This window comes from Pan paniscus, chromosome 6, assembly GCF_029289425.2.
Source record: "Pan paniscus chromosome 6, NHGRI_mPanPan1-v2.0_pri, whole genome shotgun sequence".
Lineage (NCBI taxonomy): Eukaryota > Metazoa > Chordata > Mammalia > Primates > Hominidae > Pan > Pan paniscus.
Window position 1 is genome coordinate 112451380 of NC_073255.2, and position 19758 is coordinate 112471137.

Genomic DNA, 19758 nt, shown 5'->3' on the forward strand with positions numbered 1-19758 from the left:
AGAAACTCCACTGTTTCCAGCAATAGCCAAATAAATAGATCCAATGATTGTATTTTTTCCTAATTGCCCAATTAATGAATATACTTTGTTATTTTATGTATATAGAAGATAAAAGACAGTTTAGAGAAGAATATGTCCATATATGTTACATGTTGCCTGGGAAATGTTGAGCACTCAAAAGCAGCAGCACGAAACTTCCTGCCTTTTCCTCCGCCCCACTTCTTTCTAATGTACATACCTGCAATTAATCAATCAAAAAGTAAGATACAAAATAAAGAATGAAAGATGTATGGGATTATAGCAAAACACATATAATAAAATAAACAAGTGAAAAAGTCACCAGAAATTAGGAAAACATTGAAAACTTGACAGGACTAATAATTCTCTTGCAAGCCAGAGCACTGCATTTGGCACTTAATTTTCTTGTACCCAAATTGAAATAAAAAAAAAAAAACAGTAAATGTCACAGTTCTCATCATTAGAGAGGGGAAAGCATGACTATTCCTTAGAGACCTAAATGTTTTATTGGCACTAAATTCTAAAAGAATTTTTTCATGTGTTCATGTTCCTCTTGTTCATGTATCCTCTGGCAGGGGAAAATGGATGCTATTGGGTCCCCTAAAATCCCAGCACCTATATCCACACAGCATTTCCTCCATTCAGTCTTCCCTATTCTACAAGTGTGATCTCTCTAAAACAAAATTTTAGTATCAACCATTTCCTGCACAGGTCCCTAATGCTTCAGGATGAAATCCAAATAACTTTTCCCAGAAGACAACGTCTTACATGGTCTGGTCTTTGCCCCTTCTGGATCTCTTTCTCCATTTCCACACTAAGTAGATTTCTGAATCCACTATGCTCTCTCCTACCTTCGGTACTCGCCCAAGCCCTTTCCCCTGCATAGCGTTCCCATTTCTCATTTTCTCAGCAGGCTAATTTGTACTTATATTTTCAACTCAGTCAGCCTTCAGCTCCTCTATAAACCTTTTTCAGGTGTAGAAATGTAGTGAGAGAGGAGCCCTCTCTGTGATGCCTCAATTGTGGTACTTAAAACACCGATTTTAGTTATCTGATTATTTGCCTGCTCCCTAGTAGACTGCAAGCCTAGACTGTGTTTTTAAAATCACTGTACTCCAAAGACTAATAAAATATTCTCCCATTAAAAAAATACTGAATAAACATTAAACTATGAAAGAAAAAATGATAGAACTCAGAAGAGTAGATATTAAACATATAGTTGCATTGACTTCATTTGTTTTTTTGTTATAAAAATTGATACAGGTTTCCAATTTTATTAAAGGCATTTGCAAATATTTCTATATCACCACTATTCCATAAAAGAAAGGATATTTGTACCAAAATTATAGGAGGGACATCATTTAAGAATAAAGGGCAATTCAGCCAGGCACAGGGGCTCACGCCTGTAAGCCCAGCACTCTGGGAGGCCAAGGCGGGTGGATCATGTGGTCAGGAGTTCCAGACCAGCCTGGCCAACATGGTGAAACCCCATCTCTACTGAAAATACAAAAATTAGCCAGGCACAGTGGCAGGCGCCTGTAATCTCAGCTAATCAGGAGGTTGAGGCAGGAGAATCGCTTGAACCCAGGAGGCAGAGGTTGCAGTGAGTCGAGATCCCACCACTGCACTCTAGCCTGGGTGACAGAGCAAGACTCTGTCTCAAAATAAATAGATAGATAGATAGATAGATAGATAGATAGATAGATAGATAGATAGATAGATAAAGGGCAATTCTGTAAGTTACCATAGATAGAGACAATTTCAGAACTCTACTGAAATTGGCCCAGGATCATGACTTTCCATCAGACCAATATTGGGCAGCCATTGACTTCCATTCTTTTCCTCAAGTACAACTTCTCACTGAGGCCTTTGACATACAGCAAAAAGCAGACAATCAGTGGGAGTACTTTGTGAGATGGTCTAGAGAATAAACTAGGATTCTCTGTTGTTGATTGAAACTGGATCCACATGCTTTGGTAACCAGAGGAAATAGTGGTAAGTTTGACAATCTCTTAGGAAAAGTGAGTATATTCTTTAATCCTCACACCCCATCATTCCCTTCATAGCCACCATTTACACTACATCACTCGCCTGTGGTTGGCAGCCATGACATGCCTGGAATGAAATATGAACCTGCTCTTCTTCCCACCAGCTTTATCCCAGGCTAAATACATCCACAAGGACTTAGCCTCTGGCTCAGCATCAGGAGGAAAAGTAGCACCAAGATCATGCCCAGAAACAGCACAGTTGCCTTGGGGTTATCAGTCTGGCAAGTGAAAATGAATCTTTTCAGAGGGCTCAGCCTTCCTTTGCAGGAGCTTATTCACTTTGAAGTAAATCTTCATAATCACTTTCTGTTTGATTTAGGAGAAGTTTGAAAGCTGTCAGTGAGTTCTGCAGAGATTAAAAAAAATGCTCATCAAGAAGGATGAGGAGCTCAGATGCTGCAGGTTGGGCTCATGGGGACTGACACTTAATGACACTTCAGGCAGTAGAAGGGTAGTAGATTTACTCTGAGGTTCTACTACTGAGGGCTACTCTTGGTCATCTGCTGTTTAACTGACTATACATATGAAATATGAAAAATTTTGCACTTATTACTTGTGGCTGACATGTGTAATAAATAGGAAATAATTTCATGGAGATCTTTTTCTTAAATCTGGGACTAAGACTTATGCTAAGTATTACACAAAGCACATTTATTAGGTGCCTAGTTAATACTTCTGAAGTGTATGAATATATTTTTAAACAAAAATTTTTACAAGGGATATAATTCCTTTGCTAGCTCTGAACCTATTTCTTGATCTTTTTAATATTTCATTTTTAAAGGATTTATAGCCCCTGATATTTTCAAAAGAATATACAAAGGCAGAAAGCATATTAAATGAATTAAAAATCATAATATACACAGGTAAAAAGGAAATAAAGTATTAGTTAAGCATTGGATTTTTTTTCTAAATTTAAGGCAACAGGGCTAAAAAATTGTTTCTATTACCATGATTTTATATAACTAAAGAAAACATGCAAAATCATTTGCAGCGACAAACTTTTTTTTCGAATTATAACTCAAGTAAGATTTTATTTTATGAGTGTTTGTATACAGACACACTGGAGTAATAGAGCTGGCATTGTGTACAATTTATAGAAATGCTATTTTAAAAGACTCCATATGAATATTTTGTAAAGGTTAAGGCTTAACATTAAATTAAAACTCATGGAAAGCGTTTCAAGTTGGGAAGGGATCTGAGACAAGAGTCCAAATAAATGCCACAGGACTGATTCTCTCAAATATCTGACGGCATGTGCCACCCTCTAGCAGGTGTTGGGGGTCAGTCAGTTAGTGATTGAATTCTCAAACAAGTACTTGTAGGACAAAAATTCTGTTCTTAATATAGAGTCACATGCTCAGGCCCAGCCCTAGGCTCAAAGAATCAGTCTCTAGGGGGAACAAAGGCCAGGAACCTATCTGTATTTTTAGTAATGTTCTATTAGCAATTTTCAGGCTAGACATAGTTGGAAAGCAGTGCTTTAGGTCACAGTTTGGTTTATGGAGTTGCTTGGTTCAATTTAGTTTAGTTCAGGTTCTAAAAGTACCTCGATGGGTGGGACCTGCACTACTAACGAGAAAAAGTGAGACCAGAATAAAGCACAACAATGAAAAACTCTACCAATGCCTTGTTTTTGTGCTGTTTCCTCCAACATTATTTGGTCATTGTTTTAACAATTGTGGAACACATTACCTTAAGAAAACTGTTTTAAAAACCCCATATTTGGAGAATGCCTTCAGGGAAGATACCCCCATTCATCTCATTCCACGGTTCTGCTTTAATTACTTTATAGGAAAGAGAACCATGTTGTAACTATGAAGTAAAAATTTAAGCTCTAGAATTATGTTTTCATATAGAAAGCCAACTAGGTACATAGACAAGAGATAAAGCAACCATTTTCCTCAAAGGACTTCTATGTATGCTTGACTGATTTCAAAATTCATTGCTATAAAACAGAAGATAAAATTTAATTCTGAAATTTTTAAGTTGGACTTTACAGCTCACTGTTTTTCCCCATCTGCCTTTTACCTACTCCCACAGACTGCATCCATGTGTACATAGTTCTCCTTTAAAGCTATCCTTAAATTTAATTCTTACTAATCCAGGTATTCTAGCTAATTCTAGATATCACCTGTATAAAAGTGTTTCCAGGATTATGGGCGAAGAAGTTGAAAGGGGAATATGCTATGCAAAATGTGATTTATTCCACAGACTATACTTTTATAGGATTGAGGGAGGAAAAGCAAATCTGCCTCAACCTACAGATTAAAAATTAAAGATCAAAGTTTGTCTTGATAATAACTTTACCCAGGCAGGATTCTTTCTTGACCTCCACAAGGTCAGAAGTCATGCTTTCTATCTGCACAGCTTGAGAACTGACAAATACCTTTCAAATGCATTATCTCACTTAATCATTATAACAACTCTGAGGGAGAACATAATCCCCACAGGAACAGATGAGGAAGTTGAGGCACTGAGGAGTTCAGGGTTTGCCCAGTGTCACCCAGCTTGTGAGTGACAAGGTCAGGCTTTAGGCCTTTGTGTCACAGGAATGGGTTTCAAATCCACCCCAGCCATCAGTCACTGACACATGGTGGAAAGAATGTTAAAGATGAAGAAATAGTTTCCTAGAATAAAGTTACAGCAGTCTGTGCATCCTTCTGCAGCTAATAACTGGGGCATCAATTTCCTTTGAAATTCATGGCCCTAAATAATCAGCTTCTTAATGGAAGGTACAAAAGACTTAGTGCTGTAATTTATGATGCTGATCCTCATCTACAATTAGATTTCACAGACCAGGAACTTGAGATATAAAAAACCACTAACACAACATCTTTGTCAATATAGAAAATTACTAGTATGTTCATATCTTTACAATATCTATTTCTTATTAAAAAGAAAAATGCAATAGGCCATCTTCCATCTATACTAAGTTTGATAAGATCACCATATTTAAAAATCTATATATAAGGCAATGAGATAAAGGTCTGCTTACCCCTCCTTCAGGTCATTAATGGGAAGTGGCACCCTGCCACCCCTGTCTAGGGCCGATGTGATGTTTATGGCGTTCAGGCGCTCTGGCTGCCACACATTTTTCACTGCCCCAAGAAAGTCTCCAAGAACCTCACTGGCCAACATTTCTTCTACATTCATATTCTTAATGAAGAATTCTGCTTGATATGGCAACGGGAAGTCTAATTTTGGTGAAAAAGGGCATGCATATCTTTAATGAAGTAGTCTTTTAAAAAGGAAACAAAAGAACAATTTGCGATTTGTTGAGTTATGTCATAATCCTGGCAGCAGGAAGCAATATTAATACTGACTTTAAAGGCTTTCTGTTTAACAGAGGATGTATCTAAAAACATAACTGACATTAGAAACAGAACTTTATCTACAATATAATAAAATCCAAGGCTCATCAGAGGCTCATCAGGGCAATTTATAGTTATAGAATTTGGCAAAACAACTAAGAAAAGCTAAATCTACATTTTAAATTTATAATATTACTGATCTTTTGGGGAGCATGCTAAAATATTACTTTTTCTGAAATAAAAATCAATTATATGTCCAAAAGGAATTCTAAAAACCAGAACAATTCCACAGTTTTTAATCACACTATAATTAAATATTCTAGAAAAATTATAAAGTTCTCATGGAATTTCACTTCACATTGTTGGAGATTTAGTGTTTTTTCCTCCTCAATGTGTCATCAAAATTTCCCTCTAAATATTTCATGATTAACATCTTAAAACAACCCCATGTCAAATTCAGCCTTTCAATATGAGAAACTGTAAGTAAATATAATTTGTTACTCAAATGCTACTCTTCAATTACAAATCATCACTCTCTATATTCTAATTGTTCTCTTACGATAAATAATAGCTTTCTGTTTATTTAATAATATTTCTGTAAGAATAAAGGTTAATTTTTTAAATGTATGTACTGTGAGGCAGGCCAAGCTAGGGGACTTAGGTGAATTAGAACATTTAATTCTCACAACAAGAGGGTGAGTAGCTGCTTGTGTTTTTCATTGTACTTTCATATGTGAAAGCTTATCTTTAGAGAGGTCCAGAAACTTATCTCATAATGCGAACTTACCTTGTACGATTTTTATCTATGCTAAAAGAGACTGCATATATAAGGTGCTCAGCAGAGCTCCCAAAACATAGTAGGAGCCTATAAAATATTAAATGTTAGCTCTAATTATAATAATATGGAAAGGTTGATTATCTGAATTTTTACTTTAAAAAGACAAGAAAATGTTTCTAGGTGCTACACAGATTTAAAGTCCCCAGTAGTAATTACACTATGTATATCCTCTCATTTATTTCAATAAAATTCATGTATCTGTAAGATATTCCACTTTTATTTAATGAACAAAAAATAAAAATTACATTAAGTACCTAAAATCTTGGTTAACTTATTTCTTATGAAGCATCCTATTAAAGGACATTTGATGCCTGAGATGAAGTCAAAGAAGAAACTACGGCTTCAGAATTTTCAAGAGTTTTCTAGAGTGTGGTCATCACTTTTTAAAGATTTAGTTTTTCAAAGCCCTAATCATAGAAAGTTCTTTGCTTATCTCCTATATTGTTACTTGTTCTGCTTACAATTTTGTTAGATTTCCTTAATGTATAGCCCATCTGCAATTTAAAATATATTTATTCTCATATATGCAAATAAATTTCCTGTTTTATAGACATATTTCCTGTTTTATACAGATAAATAGCTTAATCATGCTACATTTATCTGCATACCTAGAAATAGTCATGCAGAAATGTGTTATGAGAAAGTTTCTTGGCAATAAATAATAAAATATTTATAAATAATACAAATACAGCTTTTGAATATGCCAGAAGTCTAAAATCTATTCATTTCATTCAATGTTTTTACATCCAGTTTTCTTAAAAAGTATCTAAAACTTTTTTCTTATGATCAGTGCTACTTTCTGGAGAATTATTATCTGGCTTTTCCTGTTCCACGTGACCCAGCTTCATGGCTCCTTTTCTGAGACCTGCTGCAAAGCCTGTGGTTGCCACCACACCCCTCAGAGGCTTTGAGCTGGGCAGCTGCCTGCTATCTACCCATCCAAGAGCTGCTGCCAGGCCTCCCAGAGATGAGTCACAGCAGCTTTCTAACTCTGGGGAAATCCCATGCCTGCTATATTTGGAAATCACAGAGGCCAAGAGAACAGTAGGCCAACAGATTGGTGGCAGGCCTCTGAGGCACTAAACCCAATTTAGAGAATCACTTTATGTACTCTCCTTGAGCTTCATGCGGTGTGAGTCTACATGACTAATTTCCCATTAGGTCTCTCAGAACAGGAGATAGCTGGGCAGGGAGTTGGACAGAGCATGATTACCCTGATATATAACTTTTGTTATTTCTTTTCCTAAATCTAATCTGGGATAAATAACATGAGTGTAGGCCATGCTCAAACATGTACATCCTACTGCACATATACATTTCTGTCTAGACCAGCAAGGACAAATGCATGGACTTTAGTGCAGTGGTTCAAATAGATTTGGGCCACTAACCCTACACAAAAAGCAGAGGAACAAGCACTGCCTGGAGTAAAAGTGGAGGCTTCTAAAACCTGTCTACTACTCCTTCTCACTAGCACACCTTCCAAACCCGTTATTTAGACAAAGAGCCCTGCTGCCAATTTTCAATCCTACAGTTGTCTAGCAGTCTTCCATTAGTATCTACTTGACCACAGGTCCTCATACGTCAACAACAACATCTATTGAGATGCCTTGAGTAATCTGTATCTATAGCACTGAGACTAGATTTGAGAAGGAAGAAGTTCAAACTATAGAACAAGCTTTCAATTTGTAGGGACTCTCACACCTGACAGAGTTTCGAGTCCCTTTGAGAGCATAATGGTGAGGTGAGATGGTCCAAGGCCACTGTAGTATAACTTTATAACTGTAATGATGAATTCCTAAGGAGGAAGGAAACTTTTCAATTATTCTGCTCATTAAGTGTATTCCAATTCTACAGGGCCAGCTTAGACAGCATGTAAGCATCCAATCACCACTGTAGTCAAGAACAAAAATCTCCCTGATCCAAACATAAATACCTACCAAAAGCCTTTGGGGAGTGGCAGAGTGGACAGGGAGTCTTCTGTCCAGGCCCACAGAACTGGCACTTGGACTTGCTTTTCATATATGAAGGTCATTTTAAATTTTAAACTTGCACATTTGTTGTCTACAATTGATACCGGTAAACACCTGGGGGAAAACATTCACTTAAGGGGGTTTAAGTGTTCAAGCAATCTCTCCATACACATGTTTAATTTTACAGAAATTCCTTCTTTCATATCGTGTAAAAGTAATTTTTAACCCAGCCTTGACTGCATTATCCTTAATGCTAAATTAGTAGGTTCTGATAAAATGTTTGGTGTTTGCTCATTTGTTTTTAGTTGCACTAGTAAATAGAAGCAAAAATTCCCCTATCAAGAATGCACAATTGTTTTCTTGTTTTTAGAGGGAAAAAATTCTGGATCAGTTTCCCTCCTGTCATTCTCATAAATGATATCTAACATAGGGAGGATCATTCCATGATTTATACAATTCAACTACAGGCCAGGTGTGGTGGTTCGTGCCTGTAATCCCAGCACTTTGGAAGGCCAAGGCAGGTGGATCACATGAGGTCCGGAGTTTGAGACCAGCCTGGCCAACATGGTGAAACCCCATCTCTACTAAAAATACAAAAAATTAGCCGGGTGTGGTGGCAGGTGCCTATAATCCCACCTACTCGGGAGGCTGAGGCAGGAGAATCACCTGAACCCAGGAGGCGGAGGTTGCAGTTAGCCGAGATGGTGCCATTGCACTCCAGCCTGGGTGACGAGAGCAAGACTCCATCTCAAAAAAAAAAAAAAAAAAGAAAATTAACTACAAAGTATTTGGTGATATTTTCCCAATTGATTAAAATATTTGAGAGTGTAATTCTGAGAATACTTCCTTATCCCTAACCTTCAAAATTCTTAGGAAATCACTTACAATTTGAGCATATGAAACTTTAAATTGCTGAAAGACTCTACAAATTACTAATACACTATAAACTATTTAGGAAGGAAATTGTACCCTAAGTTATGGTTTATTTGTTTTCCAGAAACCCTATATTATCACATATACTTAGACTATTACCTACAGTAAATTTTTAAATAAAATAATAAAACTAGTTAGTAATTATTTTTTTTGAGACAGGCTCTCACCCTATCAGCTAGGCTGGAGTGCAGTGCTCCAGCCTTAACTTGTGAATCCTTACCCCATACTTATAAGAGAAATGCTACTGTTAGTCCCATTTTAAGGTAATGAAAAAGGCTTAGAGAAATCAGAGGACTATCTGTTTGGCTTCCTATCTGAGTTTTCACCATCATAACACACCATAATATTTCATAATAAATTACATATTGCTTAGTTTTCTTTTCTATATCTTATTATTTCATCAGTTATATTAGGTATGTGGCATTTTAAAATTCTTAACTATATTTTATGTAGTTATAAAACATAATGAAATACTTCTTGTAAATAAGAAATGATCAACATATTTTCATACCTACCTTCTGCAGACATTATATTAATTATCAAATTATGCCTTGCAGTCTCAAAGGTGCGCCTGTTGTAGGCAGTTATCTATTATAAAAGGAAAACCATATTAAAGAAGTGAAATGTTCTTTGTAAAATGAAATTCATTAAGGATTAAAATGAAAACAAATTGTCATTCTTTCCATTTTCATTATTTGTTGATATACTTACAAAATATTCCTTCTCTGGGCAATGAGAACTCAGAGCTTTTAGCAATATTATGGGAAAATAAATAATTAGTCAGGTCTATTTAATATACTGAAACAAAAAGTTAAAATCAGAAAGACTGTTTCATAGAAGGCCATTAAGCACTGGTAGCAATGCAGATGCATCATTAGTAAATGGATTAACCATTATGAATTACTTACCGGTGATGTTCTAAGATTTCAAAAAAAAACAATAATTTTTGTACTTTTAAATGGAGTTTAAGAATTATAATGAAAAGTACACTTTAAAACAAGCATATCTTTGTGTTTTTTTGCATTTAGTACTAAACTGCACCCCAATCAGTCAAAAAATGTCATAAATAACCCTTTGGAAATCATATCTCACTTACGATGGGAGTAAAGTAGTAAGGATCATAGTCCATGAAGCTTATGGAACATGCTCAAAAACACAAATCAATCCCTTCATACGGGCAAATATTAGTAAACATTTGCAGAGCCAATAGACTTACATCAAAGTCAATTCAGAAACAGCCAGTGCAAACAACACACAAAGCAAAGGCCAACAACAGGATATGGCTTCAAAACTTAAGGCCTATTTAACTTTATAACAGATATTAAATCATTCAGACACATCTGCAGTACCTCAAAAAAAAAAAAAAAACAAATGATTGTGTCAAAATCTTAGAATCCCAGCACTAACCTTCTGGCAATGATTGCAGCTGGAGGTGACACTGAGACAAAAGAGTAGGATAAAACTGACTTCAACTAAAAATAAATATCTTGTGCATTTTAAAACAAATATCAAAGATTTTTATACATTACATGTGTCAAAAAATAAGTTGCAGTCATTGAAAATACTGAGTTAGAACAGTAAGAATTTTGAAATAAATAATTTCAAACTTTTAACAATGTTTAAAAGGTATATATTTTGAAAGGCATATTACTCCATAAAGTTAAAAGAACCTCTCTCTCCAGGATTTGTCAAATTTCCATCATATTTAATTATTTCCTTGCTGTTATCTGTTGGGACACATAATCAATTAATTTCACACCAGACATTAAAATTAAGACTAGCCATTAAACAAACTAGGAACTTTTGCTCAAATGAAACATACAAAAAATGCAAAATGGATTTTGTTTGAGAAACTTAATCATTTGAAAAGTTTGCCCTGCAAAAAATTTAATCACATTTTCGATAAAAAGTATGATCCTCTACTATTTGTTACAATATCATGAAGCTTCAGCTCAGAAAAAAAAATAGATTTTTTCAAATTAATAGCAATATTTTTATGGGTAGCCTTCCCTTAATCATCACAAATTTCATTATTATAAATTTCATAAATTCCAATAAATGTCTTTATTTTTAAATAATGCAGACTATTGAAGGGAGTGAAGAATATTTCATATGAGGAGGAAGAATTTTATTACCTGATTTTATAGTTGATGCTTAATTTTAACAGCTATAACAGAATGTAGTCCTTCTATCACTTCCAATGAGACATTTAACTGCTGTAATATCCTCAGATTTTACTTATTATGATGATGTGAAGACCGTCAAAGCAGAAGAAAATGTGTCTACGTGTGCATACTTTATTTTTGATTCCCCAATTTCTAAAACAGAGCTGATCTATTTTAGATACTTAAAATCTAAATATTTCAGATAAAAATCTACTGAATGAATTAGTAGACTTATATGATTAAATATTATATATTTAAGATACAAAAATTCTTGACTAAATAGAATATTTTAAAATACTATACCTGTTACTATAAATGAATGTAAAAATGAGCTATTTACAGATAAGTCACTATATTATATGAAAGATATGGTAAACTTTCATTTTTATCTTTTTACTATATTTTTATACATATTCATAACACTGTATGTTAGTCATAAAGTATATAATGAATGCACTCACAATGAACTCTTATGAAACCATCCCAGTACATGTGTTTCTCTCCTAGCCTAAGCCCTTACCTCTCCCCAACCAGAAGTAGTCATTCTGGATTTGGTGTTTAACGATCCATTCATTTAAAATACAGTTTTATTATAATTGCATGAATGCTTAAAGCATATGGTTTAGTTTGCCTGTTTTTGAGCTCTACCAAAATGGCAAACTATTACATGTGGTCTTCTAGTACTTTTTTTTAATTGAACATTGTGTTTAAAACACTTATCCATATTGCTGGGCAAGCTTAAGTTCACTATTGCTCTGAACATTCACTGTGTGAATACACCAAGATTAATATATTCTCTTGCTGATAGACTTTTGGGTCTCTATTGTTTTGTGGCTTTCCAGTGTTGTGCTATAGAAATGTTGCTTGATGAGCATGATTGTACATGCCTCCAGGAGGGCATTTGCAAGTACTTCTTTGGGGCATATTGCTAGAAGTAGGACTGCCAGATTATAAGGTACAGGGATACTCAACTGTATGAGATATTCAGTACTGCTTTCCAAAGTAGTGATGCCAACTCCCACATCCACCTGCAATGCATTTTACTGATGGCAAAATTTTCATTGTGATCTCCATCTCAATATTCCTCATTACCCATAAGAGCAAGCTACTTAAGTTTATTGGTGTTTGTGTCTCCTCTTTAGTGAAATATCTGTTTCTTATTAAATTGCAGGATTTCGTTTTTATTTTAGATACTCTTAGTCAGCTATATGTGTTGAAAATATCTTCTCCCAGTTTGTGGGTTGTCTCTTTAAATCATGCTCTGGTTTAATGGTTGATAAACAGACATTCACAAATTTCATATAGTGAAATTGATAAATTTTTTCTCTTAAAAATATTTAGGTCTTACTTAACAAATCCTTCCCTATCCATAGGTCAAAGGGATTTTTCTACATTTTAATATAATTGTTTAAAAATTTGCATTTTACATGTAATCCCTAATCTACCTAGACTTGAGACCTGGCATATATTCTGTTAGATTTATTCCTAGTACCTCAACATTTTTGTTGCTATTAACAATGGTATTTTTAAAAACGTGTATTTTCTCAATACATGCTATTCATGTGTAGAAATGTAACAGTAATTTATAATGATCTCACAGTTCACTGCTAGCCTTTCTTAAGATTCTTAATAGTCTACAGACCATTTATATCATTGATGGTTTCCATTTCTTCTTTTTAAATCCTTAGGGATTTAATTTCTTTTTCTTACTTTACTGTACTGGCTGGGACCTCCAATACATTCTGTAATAGATTTATCAGACAGAGTCATTCTTGTTTTGTTCCTGAATTTAAATGAAATTTCTCTAACATTTTACTATGAAGAATGATGTTTGCTATTACTTTTGGTAAAAACTGGCAAATTAAGGAACTTCACTTCTATTCCTAGTTTGCCAAGAGCTATTTTTTCTTATCAAGAATAGGTAGTAAATTTTAATAAACACTTTTTCCATAACTATCATGACAATTATGCTGTTTTTCCTTCTTTAATCTAATAATGTGGTGAATTACATTTATATATTTCTTTTATAACTTTTACTGAATATTTAAAAAAATTAATTTGACAATAGCTCAAACTAACATGCTTCTTCTAAGTACCTGTCTATCTTATAGCTACACTGCCTTAAGGAATATGATTTATAGATAGAAATCACTGAACAGTTAATACAAACTTCAATTCCAACTGAATTGGCCAATGTGGAAGCTCACATCCACAGTACACAGCTGACTAAAACTTTGGAGAAAAATTCATAGTATGTAATCCTCTGAAAGGCTGTATTCTTTTAGTTTATACATCCATTCATTTTTTTTAAAGTATTGTATTAATTCCTACTAAAGATTCAATGTAACAATTGTTTTGTTGTTGTTAATTTCTAGTATCTCCCAGCTACAATGCTAGGTGCTGGTGAGGACCTGATGAATGGTAACATCACCATCACTTCTAGAATAAAGGCTAAACGTACCAGGATGGCTTACAGAGCCCTCAAAGATCTGCCCCTACCAGCATCAACGCCTCCCATTCCCATCATTTACCTACTGGGGTACATCCTATTCCAGCCACACTTATAGTTCTCTGAGACCATGTGACTTTTCTTATACCTCTAAGATTTTGATGTGTTGTTTCCTCCGCCCAAGATGGCCTTCCTTCTACTTTCTCAAGTAAATTCTTTACCTTCTTACAACTCTGCATCAAACAGCACCTTCTTACTATAGCAGTTATTACAGTGTTGGCTAAGTATTTGTTTACATCCCAGTCCTCCAACCCCTGAATTGTAAGAAGACATGGCAAGATTCACCTATTATTTATCATTCTATCCCTAAGCACCTATCACAATGCTTGGCACGTAGCAGGGGTATATGTCTGTTGATGGCTATATTTCAATGAACATAAAACTTGAATTCAAAATACAGAGCAAATAAGTCTATCAAGTCTACAATTATTTTCTCAAATAGAATTCATATTATAATAATCTATTTCTTTTAAAGTCATATTTTTTTCACAAATTTAGACTGTCATTTTTAATATAAAAGCTGAAACAAAAACTTTATAAACAGAAAAGAATGGCACATTTCCAAATGTTATCTACTGTGTTTCCATGCACAAAATATTAAAAACCACCATCAGGTAACTTTAGTTTCAACACTTAAAACTCAAATTACAATACACACACACACACACACACACACACACGTATAGTTTTGCTCTTTCTAGGTGTAAATTACCTCAATGATTGTTGGCTTCCCCACATTTTCAGCTGTTGGGGACCCATATAGGACTCCATCACTATATGGTGTCCTTTGGATATATCGAAGCCATCCAGGTCGGTCTGGGTAACCCATTAAATTTGTATTAAATGTTATGGGATCATTACTAATCTCGCCTATATAAGAAACAGAGAATTAAGACATAAGACAGTTATTTTCACACATGTTGCTTTGGTAGTTTCAATCAAAACATTCTGTCTAAAATTTTTTTCTTACATTTGTAGCCAACTAAATACACACATACAAAACCCATCTGGGAATTTAAATTAGGGCACCACGTTAAAAAAATCCTTTTGGTTGTTTAATTTGTTTCAAAATCTGATGCAACAAAGAAAGCAGATTCATACAATTTTCTTGGAAATATATTTTTGGTCACCTAACAGTGATATAGTTCTGCCAGTGAGACAACTATCTTTCAGGAGAATTCCCTAATCATGCTGATGTACTCATTCTTTTGCGAAATATTCCGTTCATGAAACTCTGGACACTATCATATGAAAGATATTCCAAAATTATAAAAGTCTCATCAAAACAAAAATAATGTAATTTTAAAACACTGGAGGATAGGATGAAAAAGACGTTACAAATCCATAACAACTGTACTAACGACAGCATTTATTAATCACAAGCAATAATAACAGCATCATTTATTAGCACATCCTGGCCCTGTGTTAAATGCTTTACAAGCCGTATTTCATCTTCTTGAATACTATTAGGAACATGGCTAACTATATTGTGGAAGAGTTTTCAGGTACAGTATTCATCATATAATCTTCAAAAAGAATAGTTATATCAATTCTAATGCTAAAAACATTCTTATACAATATAATTTTCAGAAAATTCACTTTTATTTGCTGCTTAAGGAAGAGCTGTAATGATATGTTTTCTCTTGCTATTCTTTGTATATCTTCATTAACTTGATGGCATTTATGATCACTCAAAATAACATATTTAAACCAATAGTGAATTAAATAAGACTTCATAATTGGTATCACTTAAAAGGAAAAATTAATCTCCATAATATTATTATGGAGTTATATAAAATTATCTCCTATTGTAAAAGCTTTTTAAAAGCTCTTACCTAATGCCATTTTTCATTCTCCTCTACAACATATGTATAGTTTTCCAAAAATCAATGTACTATGTGAGAATCTAAGTCTTAATATAGAAAATCATAAGTTTACAGCTATAATTATTTCCATGTGAATATAGGTAGATCACTTGTCAGAGACATAAAACTCAAGACTGAGAATCCAGAAATATGCTTTCTTTAACATTCAAAAATAAATTATTTTTGTCTGTAATTAAATTTCTAATCTGTAAATGAGAAATATCCTACAACAATTTGTCACATATTTAGACCATTTGAAATAATGTTAATGATATTTTATCATATATGTCTAGATTATGCAAATTAAACAAAAAATTTAGTACGTTAACTGCTTTTTTTTCCTCACAAAGAACATACCAGGTTTTGGGTAAGGTGGAAATTCCCCCTTAAAATATTCTCTTTCCAAAACATGAACGAAGAGGACACCTGCTGATGGGTATACATTCCGATCGGAGTGTACCTTGGAGAAAATACTGTACACTGAAAACAAAGAGGAAAGATAAGTGACAGAAAGACAAATAATGAGATACGCCCTTGATAATTCAGCTTACGCTGTTTATAAAGAGGGGTCTCACTATGTAGACATTTCTGGAAAAACTGAAGCAACATGCAAGGAAACTGTTAATAACAATTTGTTTTAAATGGAAGTGATTTCAGGACAAAACGGGAAAAAATTCTTTTGATTTGTGTTTACAGCCTTTTCAAACACTACATAGACAAAATTATGCACATTTAATATTTTAGACTGTTATCAAATAATGAAGCTATCCATAATATCTTTTTGGTAATTTCTTTTTACTTGAAGTTATTACCAACAAAATACATCATGAGAACTGACCAGCTACATAATTGCTACAGATTTTTTTCTTCTTTCCTTTTTTTTAAAGCAAAGTACAGAGTAATTTTTAAGTGGTAAGAATCCATACTATACTAATTGTTTTCTAGACAAAGCATGTCAGACTATATAACACTATCAATACATGTAATGCGGTTTTTACGTATACTTATAAAAATGCATTGGATACTTTTTCTGGGTATTCATTCCTCGCATCTCTTGTAGAAATGATTTATTCAATTTTCCCTGATCTTGATATTTAATAATTCAAACAATATAATCTATTATATTATGCTGCATCCTAAATAAGCAATAACAATTACATAATAAAATTCAGGCAAAATAATTTAAGTGAAATAAGCAAATTTCATGATTTACCAGTTACTTAAGACATATGATATGAGTACATTAAAATGACCAATTGTTTTGATTAGTTTCCACTTATTGTTTTTGCTCTGATAGCATCTTCTCCACTAACACATTATTGCCGTTACTCTTGTCACTTCTACAATCTCTTTTGGGTTTCTATTTTCCTGATTGGCTAGTGGCTGCAATTTTTAGATAGATAAACCCTATCAGGCCAGTTCTTTCTTTTAAGTCATTAATGGATTTGTAAATATGGTAATTAACCTTATGAACCACAAGGCTGCTCACTCCAAGCTCACAACTTACTAAAAGCCTTGGATAGCAAGATCACTGAACTACATTTTTCAGCACAAAAATAAAAACTCCCACAAAATGTTTCTTTATCTGTGAAAACTTGTCCCTGCAGTTCGGTGGATGGCTGCCAGAAAAGGGGGAACTGAGCTAAAATATTTGACTTGTAGCTTCACGTATCTACAGATTTACTACTAAAAACATAACTTCAAAGGCTGTGTAACAGAGGGAAGGAAGCTACAAGTTATGTTTAACCTAGGTATGCAGAGAGATCTATTCTTTCCTGATTTGTTTTGTACTAGTATTCATAAGTGATCTTCCCCTGTGGCATTTACAGTACCCAACTTCTACTCAAGAACAATGTACTTACCAGCAGGAATAATCCCATTCCCCGAAACAAGAATGAATGAATCACAGAAAAATAGTAAAGATGAGAATTTTATAGTTTTTTGTTTTTTTTTTTTACCAGTTTGATACCACAATGTACCCTGAATGTGAGGTGCTATGGGGAATATGAAGATGAAAGAGACCCTGCCACTGCTTTCCAGGAGTTCACCATCTGGTTTGGGAGACCAACATCCACCTAACTATGTATTATCGCAGAGGTAAAACTGCTTTGGCAACACCTGGAAATATGGGAGGAGCAATTAAGGTTAGACAGATTCAGAAAAGATTTATGGAAGAAGTGGAATTCAATATGGCTCTTAAAGTACTACAGTAGTAGGATTCTGAAACTCAGAGATGTGGAATTTCAGCATTTCACAGTGAACATATGTGCAAGATACAATACTGGATACTGTGGGGGCCTTTCAGGGAAGGGAATTAAGTCAGTAATGCTGGATCCTGGGGTAAATTTAAGGTAGGGGGAGGCAAAACTGGGAAGAAAAGAAGAGTCAAAATAGGGAGTTTTGAACTCCTGCTAAAAAGTCATTTCACTCTGTATATCAAAGTATTTAAATTCAGGATCACAACCCTACATCCAAAGCAGAGAACATTACAAATAATCTAAAGGAATCTCTTTGTAGTTTATCTAATTATCTAATTTATTCTTTCTAGAGATTAAAAATACCTTGAAGTACAGCACTAAGTTTTATTTACCTTGCTATTTTCTCGGCAGCTAGAAGAGAGTCTGGTATATTTGAATAATTGTATCAATGCCTATGGAATGGATGAGTACATTCTAATACAAAGTACGGCAGAGGTAAACACAAGTTTCCTATTAGTGAACTAAATATATATAATACTTAGAGGGATAGCATTCTGTAGATTATCATCCTTCATTGACATTATAAACTAATAGTCTCCCTTAGTATTTGCTGCTATAAGGTGGTAAAAGCTAGCTAACAAAGCAAAATGAAAGGTTGTTCATATTAAATAATACTGAAATGATTCCATTTTCTACATTGCCCTCCACAGGTCCGGAAGTGGAACCATTAAAGAAAGGGTACCTGCCACTCCATATCATCTCACTTCAAGAACTTGCATAGAACATCTCAGTTTCTGCTTTTATAAAAAACATTTCTGCGTTCTACAGAGCCAAGACACAATCTACCATGGCCCTCCTGGGTTTGAAGATGACAAGCACATTTCTTTATTCATGTGTACTCAATTGCCTTTCAGCAATCTGCTGAACTGCATACTTGCTGGTCAGTTACCTTGGCAACTCCACAGTAAAAGCTGCTGCACTTTAAGTATAGTATGCCATTCACTTTGAGAAAAACATGATACAGATGTATGACACATTCATCATCTAGAAATGGAAAATGACTAAGCCACTATGTTTTGTTTGTAAAAATAATACTTCCTTTCTGTAGCATCAGTTTAAATTACAGGCACCCACACAACATTTTAGAGGAGTGCCCTTTGCCTTTCCCTTTCGCATTTGTTACTTGCAAAACAAATAGCTCTTCAACAGAGGCAATTTAGGCAGTATTTACACCTATGCTTCCTTTCAAAAACAACAAATGACACAGAGAATTCGAAGCTATAGGTTCTTGTTCTAAACGTGAGCTATATAAATAAAGCTGATGGGGTCCACTCCAACACCTACAGAGGCTATTACTAACAGTTAACACATGTTGCAGTCACATATGCCCAGGCAGCACTCACAAACCATAAGCTTAAAGCATGTTGTTTTCCTTAAGAGCAAGTCTTGAAAATCAAATTTAAACACTCTAAGAATCCACAACACTAAGATCTAATAATCTCTGAAATATACATGTGTACAGTGCCATGCTAATCAAGCCAAGGTAACAGGGTCTGGCCTCTCTGTGTATCGCATGGTTTTGCAATCTTCTACGGCTGCAAATCCATTACCTCTGCAAACATATGCCACTAGATATAAATGAAACTGGAAACCTATGGGTGGTTAAATACATGCAATTGTATCACTATTAATGGGAAAAACAATGAGACCAAAAGTCCAACCCGCAAGAGGTCAAAAATATCATCTCCAAATAGCAAGCATAGCTAGATTTACAAAGATTAAAAACTTCTGAAGACAGGTAGTCATAAGGAACAGAATTTTTTAAGTAATAATTACATATCTGAGTAGAGAGAGCCAAAGGGGTATGTAAGCAAGTAGCTGGGATCATTATCTCGCTCTCCCT

The 19758-nt window shown here is 34.3% G+C and overlaps 1 protein-coding gene across 8 annotated transcripts in view; it reads right to left on the reverse strand.

Moving 5' to 3' along the window:
* The window catches only part of SGCE (sarcoglycan epsilon), a 71027-nt gene that overhangs the window by 28419 nt on the left and 22850 nt on the right, over nt 1-19758 (reverse strand). For all 8 annotated transcript variants that reach the window (XM_034964477.3, XM_057302911.2, XM_034964476.3 and 5 more), the window contains 4 exons: nt 16015-16137; nt 14505-14662; nt 9634-9706; nt 5062-5260 (listed from right to left, as the gene is read on the reverse strand). In XM_034964477.3, coding sequence (XP_034820368.1) covers nt 5062-5260; nt 9634-9706; nt 14505-14662; nt 16015-16137 — 553 coding nt within the window. The remainder of the gene's footprint in view (nt 1-5061; nt 5261-9633; nt 9707-14504; nt 14663-16014; nt 16138-19758) is intronic.